Source organism: Trichosurus vulpecula, chromosome 2, assembly GCF_011100635.1.
Source record: "Trichosurus vulpecula isolate mTriVul1 chromosome 2, mTriVul1.pri, whole genome shotgun sequence".
Classification (NCBI taxonomy): Eukaryota; Metazoa; Chordata; class Mammalia; order Diprotodontia; family Phalangeridae; genus Trichosurus; species Trichosurus vulpecula.
Window position 1 is genome coordinate 37,623,302 of NC_050574.1, and position 15,133 is coordinate 37,638,434.

Here is a 15,133-nt window from a genome sequence, read left to right on the forward strand (position 1 = left end):
CTTTCAGAGGCCAACCCTCTTGTTTGTACATGTAGTGAGACGGACCCAAAGCTGAGGAATTAGTGGCAGAATCGTGACTAGCACTCTTCACTAATACTGTTGTGGCCGTGGTTATTTTATTTTTCTATTAATTTTGCCCAGGAATAGCTTGGGGGGCTGGGTCAGATGTCAGCAAAATCTGTTTGTTCATGGTCTCTGGAACCTATCCCCTTAACCTTCCCACCACTCCCACTTCTGATTTTAGATGTCACTGGCAACACTGCAGAACAGAATCAATTTTATGAGACCACAAATGTTCATCAGGAGAAGAAAACTGGTTATGAGAGTAAACCTCCAGAGCTGGAGCTGGAGCAGCAGCTAACTTCCTACCCAGGTGAGAAGTTGGGCATCTTGTCACCATCCACCGGAAGCACAGTTTGAATCCCTATATGTAACAGTTGTTGGTTTTTAGTCATCGAACAGTTATTATAGACTTGCCAGGCAGTGCTGGTTATCTCTTTATGGTTTGGCATCTGGGTGCCACGTTTTAGGAACACCTTTGACAGGCCGAAGAACGTCCCAGAGGTCAGCAAGGATAGGGAGATGACTGAGGAGACCATGCTGTTTGCAGACCAGTTCAAGGGACTGTTTGGAGAAGAAATCTAGGGGAGCTTCAGCTTGCCATCTTTGAGTGTTTTAGAGACCCTCAAGTTCAAGTTAGACTTGTTCTGTTTAGGCTGAACTAGTTGCTGTGGGTGGAAAGTCACAGACAGGCAGGTTTCAGCTTGGTATCTAGTTAAATTTCTTAACATTTAAAACCATCCCCAAAGTGCCTTGGGAAACTGTGCAGCCCTTTGGATGATGCCAAGTTGTTCCCCGCTACCAAAACACATCATCCATCTCAACACCACTTCTCTAGGCAGTTCTCCAGGGGTGGAAACGAGGGAACAGAACCATCTCAGCAGAATCCAAATGATCAGTGGCCAGGCACAGGGGTGAGGGGTGACCAACAGGGATATTTAGAAAAGAAGACCTCCCCAGCTTCTGGTCTGTGGTGTGGGAATCAGCAGACTGGAAGTGACTTATGGACACATGCAGCTTTCTATTTTCTCTTCTGTATAAGTAGGAGGCGCTCAATAACAAGATCTCAGGTGAACAAAACCTATCCCTGTTGTGTTAGGCATTGGGGGGAGGACGTAACCATCCCTACACACAAGGACCCCGAGTTGTAATGAGGGAAGCAAGGACATATAGCAACATGTACTACATAGACATAAAGGGAACAAATACATACAAGGTGGTTTGGGAGGGAGGCACCTAGTGCTTCTGCAGATTAAGACCATGGTAATTGACCTGTGTCTTAAAGAAGGTCTCGAAGGGGTGCCATAGTGAACAGAGCACCAGGCCTGGAGTCAGGAAGACCTGAGTTCAAATTTGGCCTCAGTCACTAGCTGTGTGACCCTGGGCAGGTCACTTAACTCTGTTTGCCTTAATCCACTGGAAAAGGAAATGACAAACCACACCAGGGTCTTTGCCAAGAAAACCCCATCCAGGGTCACAAAGAGTCAGAAATAAGTGAGCAACACAACAGTCTTAAAGGAAGGGAGGCACTGTGATTGGATCAGTGCAGGCATTCCAGAGCCTGCCTCATGCTGGGTACCTTCTCTTGGTGAGGCTAATATGTTAATGAATCAGGGGCTGTAGGAGCTGGAAGTTCCCTTAGAGATCATCAGGGCCAGCCTCAGCCTCTTACTGGAGAGAAAAGTCAAGCAACTTACTCCCAGCCTCAGAGGTACGAGGGAGCAGAGCAGGGGTAGCAGCCCAGGTATGAGGTCTCTCAGTGATCTTGGGTATGCCCGTACAACAGTTCAGGGCTCCATCTGCTTTCTCTCGCTTGACATGACTGATCTAGGCCTCCTTTTCCAGTCATATGTGTCCTTGAAAGTATCTTGTGCTACTTAGCACACCCAGGTCCTCTGTGGTAGTAAGTACATTGCAGCCCGATCCTACAGGGTGTGCCTGACTACTGCTTTTTGGGCCATCAGCAATTTTTATTTTTCTCAGATGGTTCTGTTGTGTAGTCCTCAGCCCTGGGGTATCACCGGGAGAATTGGTGTTATGGAGGTGATGGGCTTTGGTGACAGTGAGCAGTTTGGAATCCTTCAAAAGGCTACACATTCCTAAATGTTGAACCAGCCTACTGTCTTCTCTTCAGTTCTGGATGGGGCTTATCCATCCATAGCACCTTTCTAGATTGCACTTTGTTTTGATTAAAGGGAGTTCTCCAGGATGGGGCTGCCAAGAAAGTCTTCTATGCCAGAAGTATCAGACTCAAGGCCCACAACACTCCTGAGTGTGTGGCCAAACCACATTAAAATGTAATTGGAAAATATTTAACAAAATTAATTAAAAATATTATAAAAACAGGGCAGCTAGGTGACTTGATGAATAGAGTACCTGGCCTGGAGTCAAGAAGATTCATCTTGCTAAGTTCCAATCTGGTTTCAGACACTTATTAGCTGTGTGACCCTGGGCACTTAAGCCTGTTGGCCTCCATTTCCTCATCTGTAAAACGAGTGGGAGAAGAAGATGGCAGATCACTGTCTTGGCCAAGAAAACACTAAAATGGGGTCAAAAAGAGTCGTACATAACTGAAAATGACTGACTAGCTATCAAAAATAGATAATATTAATACATGATTTCACAGTTCCTTAGTGGTCTCTGTTTCTAGTTTGAGACTCTGCTCTAGACAGCTTGGTCTTAGACTAATAACACATTTGTAGTTTTGTTTCTGCCATATTTAGATTCTTGTGCAGCATATTTAGTTTCCTCTGCTGTAGAAAGGTTATCTTTCCTGCTTATTTGGGAAGGGGGGCGGAGAGTGACAAAGAAATGAGGACGGGGGTATCGCTTTTACCTCTTTGAAGCAATACCCAGCCCCCAAAATGTTTCTTGGACCACAGAGATAAAGAGCCCAAGTGAGTGTGGAAGCCCTGGCTTCCTAAGAGAAGCAGATTTAAGTCTGGATACCTAGCAGATAGTTCTAACTTTTTTTCTTTTAGAGCTATTTCTCCCACTGAAAAGAATCTCTTCTTCAGGGGTCTTTAACCTGTTTTTCCTTTGGCAGTCTGGTATAGTACCTTCTCAGAATAGTGTTTTTGTTTTTTTTTGCAGGGGGGAGCAGGGCAATTGGGGTTAAGAGACTTGCCCAAGGTCACACAGCTAGTGTGTCAAGTGTCTGAGGTCAGATTTGAACACAGGTTCTCCTGACTCCAAGGCCACTGCCCTGCGCCACCTAGCTGCCCCAGGATAATGTTTTTAAATGCATATATATAAACTACATAGGATTACAAAAACAGCCAGCTATGTTGAAATAGTTATCAAGCACTTTTTAAAGAACAAGTTGATGGACCCCAGGTTAAGAATACCTGGTCTTGGGAAATGATGGCCAAAATTTTTGTCTGTCCTGACCCTCCTTGTTTGTCTCTCCAGTTGAAGTAAAGCCTGGGATAAAGAAGGAAGACTCCTTTGCCGGTTTCCCCCCTTCTAATCCCTCACAGCCTCACCTGTCAAATAGACATCATTACCAGAGTCGGAAAAGGCCTTTTGAAGACAACCGGGGACGTGGTTACTATGAACACCGAGAGGATAAAAGGTAGGCTGATGTGTGGGAGACCTGGTCCCTTGAAGTGCCCCACAGTCCTGAAGGTGCCATCCGAAGTCCCCTTGTGCCCAGTGCCAGGGGGGAATTGCAGGTAGTGGCCCAAGCATGCCCAGGGATGTGAGATACAATTCAGTCCTGGAGGCAGGTGTCCCAGACAAGGGCAAGTGCTGTCAAGTTTTTGTCCCTCCACTAGTTCAGGTAAGACTGACCTAAGCTTTGCTCATGTCACCCCCTGCCATAGAACCTTGAATGATTCCCCATTACCTATGGGCTAAAACCCATCTGGATGAGTGACAATCCTCTCCCACCACAGCACCTTGTGGGGGCGGGGGGGATATGCAGTCATTAGGGAATCCATGACTTCACTGTCCTATAAATAAGCTTTGGACATTTCAGGTTCCATGCCTTTTGCTTCCCCATTGTCACTGCCCTGTTTAGGGCCTAGCTTAAGTCTAACCTCTTCTCTCAGCTGCAAATGTCCAAGCTCTACCTTCACCTTCCCTTGAAGTATCAGCTGTCCCTCTGGTGGTGGTGTTTCTCTACCATTCCCTTGCCCTGAATAGGACTGGGTAGGATCCTGTAGGCACCATACCTGTTCTCCCAGGACTCACCTTCTTTGTATCCTTCTTCCCCGGGCCCCATACCAAGTTGTGGTGCTTGGCACACCAAAGGAGGTGTAGAAGCACTGACTGGAAGGAGGAAAGGGTCACCCCAAGGTTACCCAGAGAAAGCAAGGACTTAAATTAAGAAGGATTGGCATTGATCACACCAAAGGAGCCACAAGACCCCAGGGTGCAAGCAGATGCCTGTTGGAGGAAAGGCTGGCAGCCATTGTACCTGCCATTCCCAACAATTCATGCCCCTTGGCAGAGACAGTCCAGGTCAGCAGTAGAGAACCTGCAGCCTCGAGGCCTCCAGGTGTTTAGTCCTTGCTGTTCCCTCTCATATCCCTTGTGAAAGTGCAAAACGTGGGGGGGTTAAGGCTAATAGAACACAGTTCACAAGTTAGGACACTTTTAAAACTGAGAACTAAATCATTTGGAATCCTGATTTTTGCTGCTCACTTGTGCATCCTTTGGAAAAGCCCTGTCCCTACCAGCCAGATCTCTGATGCTTGGGAATGGCTTCTCTGTTGGCTAAGAGCCCAGAGTCTTCTCTTGACTTCTCCTCTTTCTCCATTTCTACTGGCCACCTTTCTGACTAGGCCATTGCCTGATTACCACTTCCAGCAGAGGGCAGGCAGAGGCTGATCCCAGAGTCCAGGCCGATGGTCCTGCTCCATGGCTGCTTTGGGGAGGAGGTGGAGGGTAGTGGTGATTGGTCTCATGAGAGGCTTTCCTAAGTCTCCTCTTTCTTCCTTCCCCCGGTGTCATTCATGACCTAGCCATTCTTTTTGACGGTGTCTCTCTGTCACAGGGGTCGATCACCTCAGCCGCCCGCTGAAGAGGATGAGGAAGAATTTGATGACACTCTTGTTGCCATTGACACATGTGAGTTTTTGATGAATAGTATTTCCTTCACCCTCAGTGGGGCCCCTGTCACACCATGCACCATCCAGTCTGGCTGCTTCCTGTCCTCCTAGGCCATCCTGAGATTTGGATTCATCCACCAAGAAAGATTAATTCCCTCACACAGGGGTCCTCATGTCTCAAGCCTGTAGCCACATTTGGGGCAGGCAAAGCTAGACCTTGTTGAGTGGGTGTGATTTCTGTAAGAGAGGTGACATTCTGAGTTGCAAAAACAGCAAGAAAAGAAATGTTCTAGTGGAATTGTGTAGGGTGTATTTGAAGGTTAGTCTGGTCAGGGTGAGAGGGCTTGGCATGATTGGCAGGAGTCTGACATTGTAGTGGAATTGGTCCTGGTTTTGCTCATGACAGAAACTTGATGTTTGTTTGACTGAGTTGGTGCACACTGTCTCTCATCTCTGCTAGGTGCTAGCCTGGGCCCTTGTGACCAGCAGGGAAAGAATTTGAGCCCTGGTTGGCAGGCTGGACGAAGGAATTTACTCTGCCCAACGGGCCCTAGCAGTTTGTACTGGCCGGTCACGTTTCTCCTGAAATCCAAGCCACTGGAACGCTCAGAGGCCGTCGGGTGTTGGCCTATCTGTTTCTTGTCCGGGGTTCTTGCCGTTTAGTCTTAATTCAGTAGAGAAGGGTATTTTTAAAAATCAATGTAACAGACACCTTTGTGGAAAGGCTCCTATACACACTACCCTAAATGCTGTGGGAGGAGTGCCATCAAGGTGGGAGGTAGACAAGCACTTTAGAATGTGTCTGAGCAGACAGGACTCACCAGAGGGCGCTAGCACAGGGCTTCCCCAGTTGTTGCTTCAGTGGATGAAGCCTTCACCTTATTGGTGAGTGTGACCTCTTGTCGTGGGTCCCCCTGCCCATTGACCCCCAGGCTGAAGCTTCGGGGGCTTACCAGGCCCCAGGGCCCCTTTACGCTGCAGCATCAGGGCAGGCCCCAGGAGGCATTGCTATACCTGAAAGAGCGTCAGGGTAGGGGGGTGTCAGCCTCAGGATAAGAGCTTTGGGTCTGGACGGCACCTTTGGGGAAAGAAATGTGGATCCCAGCACACGTTTCTATAGCTATCACTTCACACCTTGACCAAGTACTTCTGGTGCAGGTCTGTGAGGTCATGTCAGAGAGAGACAAACAGGCTCTGAGAAGGGGGAAGTGTCCTGCCCAGGGCCCTCTCAGGTCTTTGCCACTGAGCCGCCCTAGCTCCTATGGAGACAGGACAAAACTGGGTGGCACAGGAAATAATAGCATGCCTGGCTAGAGTCAGGAAGACCTGAGTTCAAATCTTGTCTCCACACTTGGGAGTTGGGTGACCCTGAGCAAGACACTTGATGTTAATAATTGTATTTACCTCCCAGGGTTGTTATAAAGAAGAGAGAAAACATGTAAAGTGCTTTGAAGCCTTAAAGCACCATAAAAATGCTCACTCACTGTGATTAGAGAGAGTGTGCCTAGGAGGAAGCCGTGAACTGTCCCTGGAGGGTGGTGGGAGGTGGTACAGGCAGACTGATGTGGATGGTGCCCCCTCACTCTGTTAGTGACCTTCGGTGGCCCATACCTGTATTCAGAAATGTGTGGTCTGGGGTCTTTGGCCATATCTGAGGATGACCCCAGCCCACTGGGTTGATCATGTGATGGCCGATGGGCGTTGGGGGCCCTTGATCATGTGGAAGTACAGGCACTTCCTCCTTATTGTTATAATGATTATTATTACTTACTTGCCAGTTTCGGGGACCTTGTGCCAAGTGCCAGGAATACAAAGAGAGTTTAGTTTAAAAAAATAAAATCTGGGCCCTGCCCTCAAGGAACTCTCAGTCTAACGAGTAAAGACAGCATGCACATAACTATATGCCAGATATAGGGAGTGGAAGGGAGCCTCAGAGGGAAGGCGCTGAGAGGGGGAGGCCCTAGAAGCACTTGGAGAAGAAAGCCCTGCAAAGACAGGGAGGAGGAAGGTGGAGTGACTTGTACGAAGAGCAAGATGGCCACTGTAGCAGCATCAGAAAGGAGAGGCACCGCAGTGATCAGGGAGGGGTGTCATTGGAGCTTGGATTTGGGGAAACTTTGGTCTGAATGGAGGATGGATTCCAGAAAAGTGCTGAACCATCTGGACATGAAGTGATGAGGATCACCCCAGGGTGAGAGTCAGGGGAGGGAAGTAAACAAGTGTGATTCAGGGACAGGTTGGATCTCGGGGATCAGGAAATGAGGAGTTGGGAGCTGGGGGTGCCCTGAAGAGGGGGCAGCTGCAGGGAAGAGGTGAGGGGGGATCTCCTTTGGAACTGTTTAGCTCGAGGTGTCCAAAGGGCAGAGGCTGATGGGAAACGAGGTCAAGAGAGTCCTTTCAAGATCTGGGACTCATCTGTTTAGAGATGAATGGGGCTGGATGTCATTGCTATACATAGGAGGGTTTTCACTTCCACGTTCCTTACTTGGGTCACCTATTCCTTTTTCCAGATAATTGCGATCTTCACTTCAAAGTAGCCCGGGACCGAAGTAGTGGCTACCCACTCACCATTGAGGGATTTGCATATCTGTGGTCTGGTGCCAGAGCCAGTTATGGGGTCAGGAGGGGCCGAGTGTGCTTTGAGATGAAGGTAAACCTTGGCGGTGGCCGCCACAGTGTCTAACTGATAGGGAGGGGATGAGGAGACTGGAGGAGGTGGGTCTGTCTGGCCCAGCCACTCACCTGATGACACTTGGTTAGGCATTCAAATGACAGACATGGAATTACTTTGTTTCTGAAATCTGGAAAGAGGATGGGAGGTGGCCGGGGGGAGTATCTTCTGTCCCATCAGGACCCTGTTATATTAGATGGGCAGCCCCCTGGGAGGGCATCTTTTTGTTGAACACAGATGTTTGTTGGAGAATTTGCCCTGTGTGTTGACAACATTGGTTTGGACATTTCTTTGCCATGAAATTGGACAATAAGAATGGCCACTTGGGGAAAATGTTGTGTGGAGCTTTAGAGCTGGAAGGATAGGAATCAACGAAGAAGAGAGAGAAGAGAGCCCAGGATTAGAGATCAGGCCTTGAGTCGAGTCAGGGTCCGCTGTTTGCTACTTGTGTGATCTTGGGCAAGTCACTTAATCTTATCAGACATGGTTTCCTCATGTGTAAAATGAAGGAATTGGTCCAAACATCTAAGGTTTTCTCATAGATCTAAATGCTATGATTTTTGTGACCCCAATAGGTCACAGCCTGTTTGAAGACCTCCAGTGAGAGTGGGAACATCTTCTGTGCCTGAATATTTCATTATATGAGGTTTCTACTTCATTGGCCTCCTATGATAATCCACTCACTGGTCCTCATTCTGCTCTTCTTAGACAGCATGCTTAGTTATATCCTTACGGAGAAGGGAGATGGGTACATGAAAGGTTGTGCTCCCAGTGTGGCCAGGCCTTTGCTTCTACTCTTGCTCTGTGAGTCTGGGGTCACCATGCCCCCTGTTTTTGAAGGCAGCTTTGGCAGAGGAAGGAGGAATGAAGCTTTTCTATGTGACATCCTGCCATTGCTGCTTGAGACTCCATTTCACCAAAGCTTGTCTCGGAATGTGGACCTGCCAAGGCTCCCACTGTCCCTATATGGTGTGGGACTCCCCCACTGCCCCCATTTTTTTGTGTGTGCATGCCCTCCCTATGATGCACTGCCCATAGAGGAGATGGAAGTCAGAAGGAGCGGTGTACCCTCAAATGCCAGGAAAACAAGGGTGTAACAGCTTGAGCATTCACTGCTTAATTTGGAGGTTCTTGGGGAGTATGGGGGTAGGGGCAGTTAGTGTGTTTTAGTCAAATACTTACGTGGCCTTTCTGTGTCTTGTGTATTTCTTGAGACCCTGTTCTTGTATTATTCCGTGGTGCTTGGCACCCAAGAGAAAGGAAATCTCAATGGGGTAAAGTGTTGAGGGTGAGGCAGAACACGTGCTTGCTGTCTTCCAGGCTGACTGGGCAGATTTTATTTGGAGTATTGTCTGTGACTCCCAACCCAATGTTTTAGAAGGTTCCATCCAAGTGACAGACCAGGGGAATACACAAGGGAGGGTGATTGTGATGACCAGAGGCCTGGGGGCCACATTAGACAAGGATTGGTTAAAGCCTCAGGATGTGCAGCCTGAGTATTGGGAGGGTCACCCCTCCTGTGGGAGAGGGATCACATTCTTTTCCTTGGACCAGAGGACAGAACCAGGAGCTTTGGGGAGAAATTGCCGAACTGCTGGAAGGTCTCCTCTTCCTTGGAGGTCTTCAGACATTAGGAGAGCCTTCGTCAGGGATTCTTGTCAGACCCACGCTGGATTAAACGGCCCCATGAGAGTCCTTCCTGTTCTTTAAACGTTTGGCAACTGGATGCCTTTCGTCCCTTAGCATTTGCCTCTTTCAAGAACTCTGTGACGTGGTGATTTTGCAATTAAGGCCATGGACCCAAAATACTTGAATCTTCTCACTTCATATCTATTATCCTTTTCCTAAAGAAACCCACTTCTTGGACCCAGAGAGGGCCTGGGCCAGGGACTAGCCTTGGATGTCTGTGGACATGGAAGTGGTCCCTCCACAGCACCCCATCAGCCCCCACCCTCCCCTGCATGTAGAGAGTGATGTTGGCACCAGTGACCTTACCTGTGTCCTCATGACTCCCTCCTTAGAGGGAACAAATCCTCCCCCTTGGATTTATGATTTGTACAGTATGTGCTGTTTACATCTCTTAAGAGTTGGGAACCAAAGCCCAGAGGACAGGCACTTGCCCAAGCTTACATACCTGTTGAGTGACAGCTGGCTTTAATAAGAGGCACCTGACATTGACCATACCACAGCTGGTTTTCTCTGAGATGGAGCAATTGCATGGGTTCTAGTCCATGGGTATTTTTTAATTTGGGGCCCCATGCTTTCTGCTTCTTCAGATCAATGAAGAAATCTCTGTGAAGCACCTCCCTTCCACAGAGCCTGATCCCCATGTTGTGCGAATCGGCTGGTCGTTGGATTCTTGCAGCACCCAGCTAGGTAAGGATAAGGTCCTCCCCCCACCCAGAGGAGTGGAGGGGTAAAAACCAGGTTCCCTCAGGAGCCAGGTTTGGCTGGGATGGGGCTGGTCACCCTCTCCCTCCAGGGCATTGTTGGGAGGTACCGGTGAGGGCGTGGATTCCTAGAAATAGTGTGGAAAGTCTGGATTCCCTTCCTCCCTGGGTCTTTGCATCCTCATCCTTCAAGCACAGTTTGTTACATGCTCCTTTTTTTATCTCCTCTGTCACAGGGTTGTTTTAGAAGATAATATTTGGTAAACTATAGATCTCTAGCCATGGTTCTAGGGGTTGGAGGTGGGAATAGATATCCCTTAGTAGCCTTTCCCCCCATTGGCTAGGTGGTTAAAGGACATGAATAGGCAATTTACAAAGGAAAAAAAATGCAAATTGTTGATAACCATATGAAAAAAATTGCTCCCAAAATCACGAGTAATTGGAGAAAGGCAAAGTAAAACAATTCTGAGGTATCACCCCACACCCATCGGATTGGCTGAGTTGACCAAAAAAGAAATTGACACATGCTGGTGAGGCTGCAGGGACAAGTCAGTGCCCTCTTGGTGGAATTGTCCGCCAGTCCAGTCATCCTATACCCCAAAAGCTACTAAGCTGTACATAGACCCTTTGACCCAGCAGTATTAATACTAGGTCTGGATCACAGAAAGAGGAAACAGATCCATATATACAGAAGTATTTGTAGCAGCTCTTTTTGTGGTGTCAAAGAGTTGGGAAGTGAGGGAAAGCCCACCGGTTGGCTAATGGCTGAACACATCATTATGTATGAACGTGATAGAATGCTATTGTGCTATATGGAGTGATGAAAGGGGCGGTTCCAGAGGAACCTGGAAGGAGCTGTGTGACCTGATGCCAAGGGAAGGGAGCAGAAGCAGGAGGACCATTTTCACCATGGCCACACCCAGTTCTATCAGACTCATGATGAAACTTGCTGCCTACCTCCTGACAGAATCGGCCAGCAGAGACAGTTTTTGGACATATTCAGTGACTATACATGTTTGTTTTCCATGGCAGTTGTTGAAAGGAAATTTGGTCCTGAAAATAAAATAAAATTTAACTCTAAAACAGAAAGATAGAAAGCTCTTAGCTAGCTGTACAGCTGCCATTTAAAAACAGAAATTAATTGGTTTATCAATATTAATATCTCATCTTCATTTTTTTCAGTTGGCAAAAATCTCCCTTCTCTCACCTCCCCCCTTGTCCCATTAAAAAAGAAAAACAAAATCCTTTTAACAAATACACATAGTTAATCAGAATTAATTCCTACATTGACCATGTCCATCCTCTCTGTCAGAAAGAGACTAGCATGTTTCATCATGTTTTTTAAGTCTTTTAAAGTTGTTTATCTTTACAATTTTTGTTGTTTGTGTTTGCACTGTTCTCCTGGTTCTGCTTACATCACTGTGCATCAGTTCAAACAGGTCTTTCAGGTTCTTCTGAAACCACCCCCTTTGTCACTTGTTTCAGCACAAGATTATCCTTTCACATTCACATGCACTTACTTATTCAGCCATTGTCCTGTTGATGGGTGTCCCTTCAGTTTCCAGGTCTTCATCATCATGAAAAAAAGTGGCTATAAATATTCTTGTCCATATGGGTCCTTTTCCTCTTCCTTTGATCTCTTGAGGGTCTGGGCCCAGTAGTGGTATCTCTGGGTCAAAGGGTATGCACTGTTGAATCATTTGGGAACATTATTTCTCCAGCATTTGTCATTTTCCTTTTCTGGTGGCCATGAGATGGGACCTCTGAGTTAATTCCAGCTTGAATTTCTAATTACTAGAGTGATTTAGAGCATTTCTTCCATGTGGTTGTTGACAGCTTAGATTTCTTCCTCCGAAAACTGCAAGTACCCTAAATTGTCTCAAAAATGAGAACATTTTAACTTGGGTAGATTCTCCTTCTTCCCCCCCTCTCCCCGCCCCCACCCCGGTTTATCTTGTCCGATTTTAGCTATTACTGGTTTTGTTTGTGCCAAACCTTTTAAATTTACATAACTATAATTGTCCATTTTACTTGCCATGGTCTTTTCTGTTCCTTGTTTAGTCACAAAGTCTTCTTCCTTGTCTCTTGAAAACAAACAAAAATACTTATTTTGTGGGACATTCATCTACCCAGACTTGGGGGGGTGGCACGCTGAGGCGTGTGGGTCTTTGCAGTCCCCTGACTGAAGCCAGATCCAGATTATTAGGGGAACAGTGAGGACTTGTACACTCAGTGACCATTCAGCATGCTCTAAAGGGCAGGCAGGGGAAAGTGATCTCAGGACAGGTTTCTCCCTCTTCCCTAATAGCTCACACCAGAAATCTAGAGCTGGAAGGACCTTTAAATATCAAGGTTTCAATATCACCTACTTCAACTCCTTTTGTAGCGAGGGAACTGAGGTGCTGAGATGTGAAGGTCACATCCCCACGTTCAACACACTCTGCTACGCGATGTGAACTGCTGATAATTATTATGTCTTGTCTGAACAATACATTTTTAGGTCTACTGTGTAAATAAATGACCTTTTTACCTTCATAACAGCCCTGTGGAAGAGATAAGGGCTGCCCAGGCTCTCAAAGCCACAGTCTCCTGATCCCCAGGTTGTGACTCTTGCCCCTAGATTCTCCACACTAGCTTGAAGACCCACGGGGTAGGCACCATGTTGTAAAGTGACAACCCCCAGGCTTCATGTCCTTTCCTTTTTAGGTGAGGAGGCTTTTTCTTATGGTTACGGGGGCACTGGAAAAAAATCTACCAACAGCCGATTTGAAAACTATGGGGACACATTTGCTGAAAATGATGTAATTGGCTGTTTTGCGGTGAGTATGAGCAGACGTCCCATATATGGGTGGGGCCATGATGATAAAACAGAGTGCTGTGCATCTGGGAACTGGGCACATTTCTTTTAAAAGAGACAGCTACTAGATGCCCTGGTTGCCAGGGATGTCAAGAGAAAGCACCACCTTCCCACAAGCAGCTGCATTGTACTGGGTAGATCCCAGTGTAGAACTTATAGGGATGGCAGTGGGCAGAACAAGAAGAGCCTCATACAGAAAGGGAGTGTATGTGAGCCGAGCCTTTCAAGAGCTTAGGATTCTGCTCTATAGAAGTGAGACAGGGTGATGCATGCCAGGCATGGGGCACAGCTTGAGCAAAGGCCTAGAGGTGAGAAGTCCTGTTCAGGAAACAATATCCAACTTGCATGGAATGTCAAAGGGAAGCAGCGTCTTGGGTTTGAGTGCGTGACTGGCAGAGGGAGAAGGGGGTTGGGGGGCGTGGGGCATGGCTGGCTCAGACATTGATCTGCAGAGCCCTCAGTAGCAGAAGGGGAATTTGGGACAGCAGAGCTGAACAGGACCAAGACAAGCACCTGGCTGGCCTCTCCTTAGAGTTGATGTCTCTGGGAAGAAGCTTCCGGTCCTTGGTATGAGCTGGTTTATCATTTGCTGATGAGTCGTTCCTAATGGCGCTCTGCCCTCACCTGCATTAAAGCAGTCAGATGAGAAGGAGGCAGGAGCTTGTTGCTTTGGCCTTCCTTCAGAGCCCTCTGGTCCTGGAGAGCATACCTGCCTCTGCCTGCTGTGCCTGATAGTCTTCGGGTTCCTTGAGATCCTTCACAAGTGCCCAAGGTGCCGCTGGCCTCAGACTCTGTTGCTGGTGGGCAGTCTGTGGGGCTCTTCGTTTCTGTTAGCAGGCTGGGTTGAGGGCCTCTCTGCTGCTGGCCATTTAGGACTCTGGTTTGCCCAGAGTGTGGAGAGGACACACACCACCCCCACCCCCCAAGGCTGAACAGTGGCTGTCCCAATAGCCCACAGGCGCTCACCTGGTTTGTATTCCTCTCCTTTCTTTGCTGGCAGCTCAGCATTTCAGTTTTGTTATCTCTTCTCCCCTCCTTTTCCAGGATTTTGAATGTGGCCATGAAATAGAGCTTTCTTTCACCAAGAATGGAAAGTGGCTAGGCATAGCCTACCGCATCCAGAAAGATGCCCTGGGGGGCCAGGCACTCTATCCCCATGTCCTCGTGAAGAACTGTGCTGTGGAGTTCAACTTTGGCCAGAGGAGAGAGCCGTACTGCTCCATCATCCCAGGGTTTACATTCATTCAGCACGTGCCTGTGGGGGAACGTATTCGGGGGACTATTGGACCAAAGAGCAAAGCAGACTGCGAGGTGAGGGCAGCTGTGGGCTGGTGCGACTGGCGAGGAGAAGTCAGGGAGTGGGCATCACGAGAGCCAACCTGACTGGGTCCCAAAGAGGGTGTGGTTTATCTGTAGAGCAAGCATTTTGTTTCACTTGTCCAAAGTCACATAGGAAGTAAATGGAAGAATCAGAATTTGAAGATGGCTCCTCTTTGTCTGAATATGCTGCATTACAGGTTGATGGGGGCAGCAAAGAGTTAATATCATCAATAGCCTCACTGTCTCCTGCTTAGGCCAGAAAGGGGCTGGGGGCAAGGGTTTGGCCAGAAATAGGAACAAGGACTTCCTTCCTTCCTGATGGTTTGAAGGAGGTGCTCTAGGAAGATGTAAAGGCTCTGTCTTTGAGACCAGAAAATGAGGCAGAAGGGGCCCTGTTTACAAAGAGCAGCCTCTACAAGGCTCGTCCTCTCAGATTGCCCAGCACCCTGGTCTTTGGCTTAACCCTCCACAGGACAAGCAGCCCCTTTCCATTTCCTTTGTTTGAGCAGTTTGGCAGAGGACCCTCACCTCTGGGCCTCTCTGGCTCTTCTCGAATTCCAGAAGGGTTTGCCATTGTTGCCCTCATTTCTGCCTGGGAAGGTGGAAGAGAGGCCAGGAGACTGGGAGCTGGACTCCTCTCCATTCGGTCTGGGCTTCATTTGTGTTACATGGATAACCTTGAGCTTCAGTTCTCTGATCTTGTGCCCAAGGCCTCCTCTCTGCCCCGCCCCACCATCATGGATTTACATCCTCTACTGTCATTGGGGTTCCGCCTCCCCAT

General features: G+C 48.0%; 1 protein-coding gene across 1 annotated transcript in view; it reads left to right on the forward strand.

Moving 5' to 3' along the window:
• Positions 1–244: 244 nt before the first annotated feature.
• Positions 245–15,133, forward strand: part of HNRNPUL1 (heterogeneous nuclear ribonucleoprotein U like 1) — a gene marked incomplete at its 5' end in the record, with an annotated part of 29,878 nt that continues 14,989 nt past the window's right edge. The window contains 7 exon segments of the mRNA XM_036746122.1: positions 245–373; positions 3,472–3,634; positions 5,060–5,133; positions 7,625–7,764; positions 10,062–10,161; positions 12,882–12,994; positions 14,077–14,343. Coding sequence (XP_036602017.1) covers positions 245–373; positions 3,472–3,634; positions 5,060–5,133; positions 7,625–7,764; positions 10,062–10,161; positions 12,882–12,994; positions 14,077–14,343 — 986 coding nt within the window.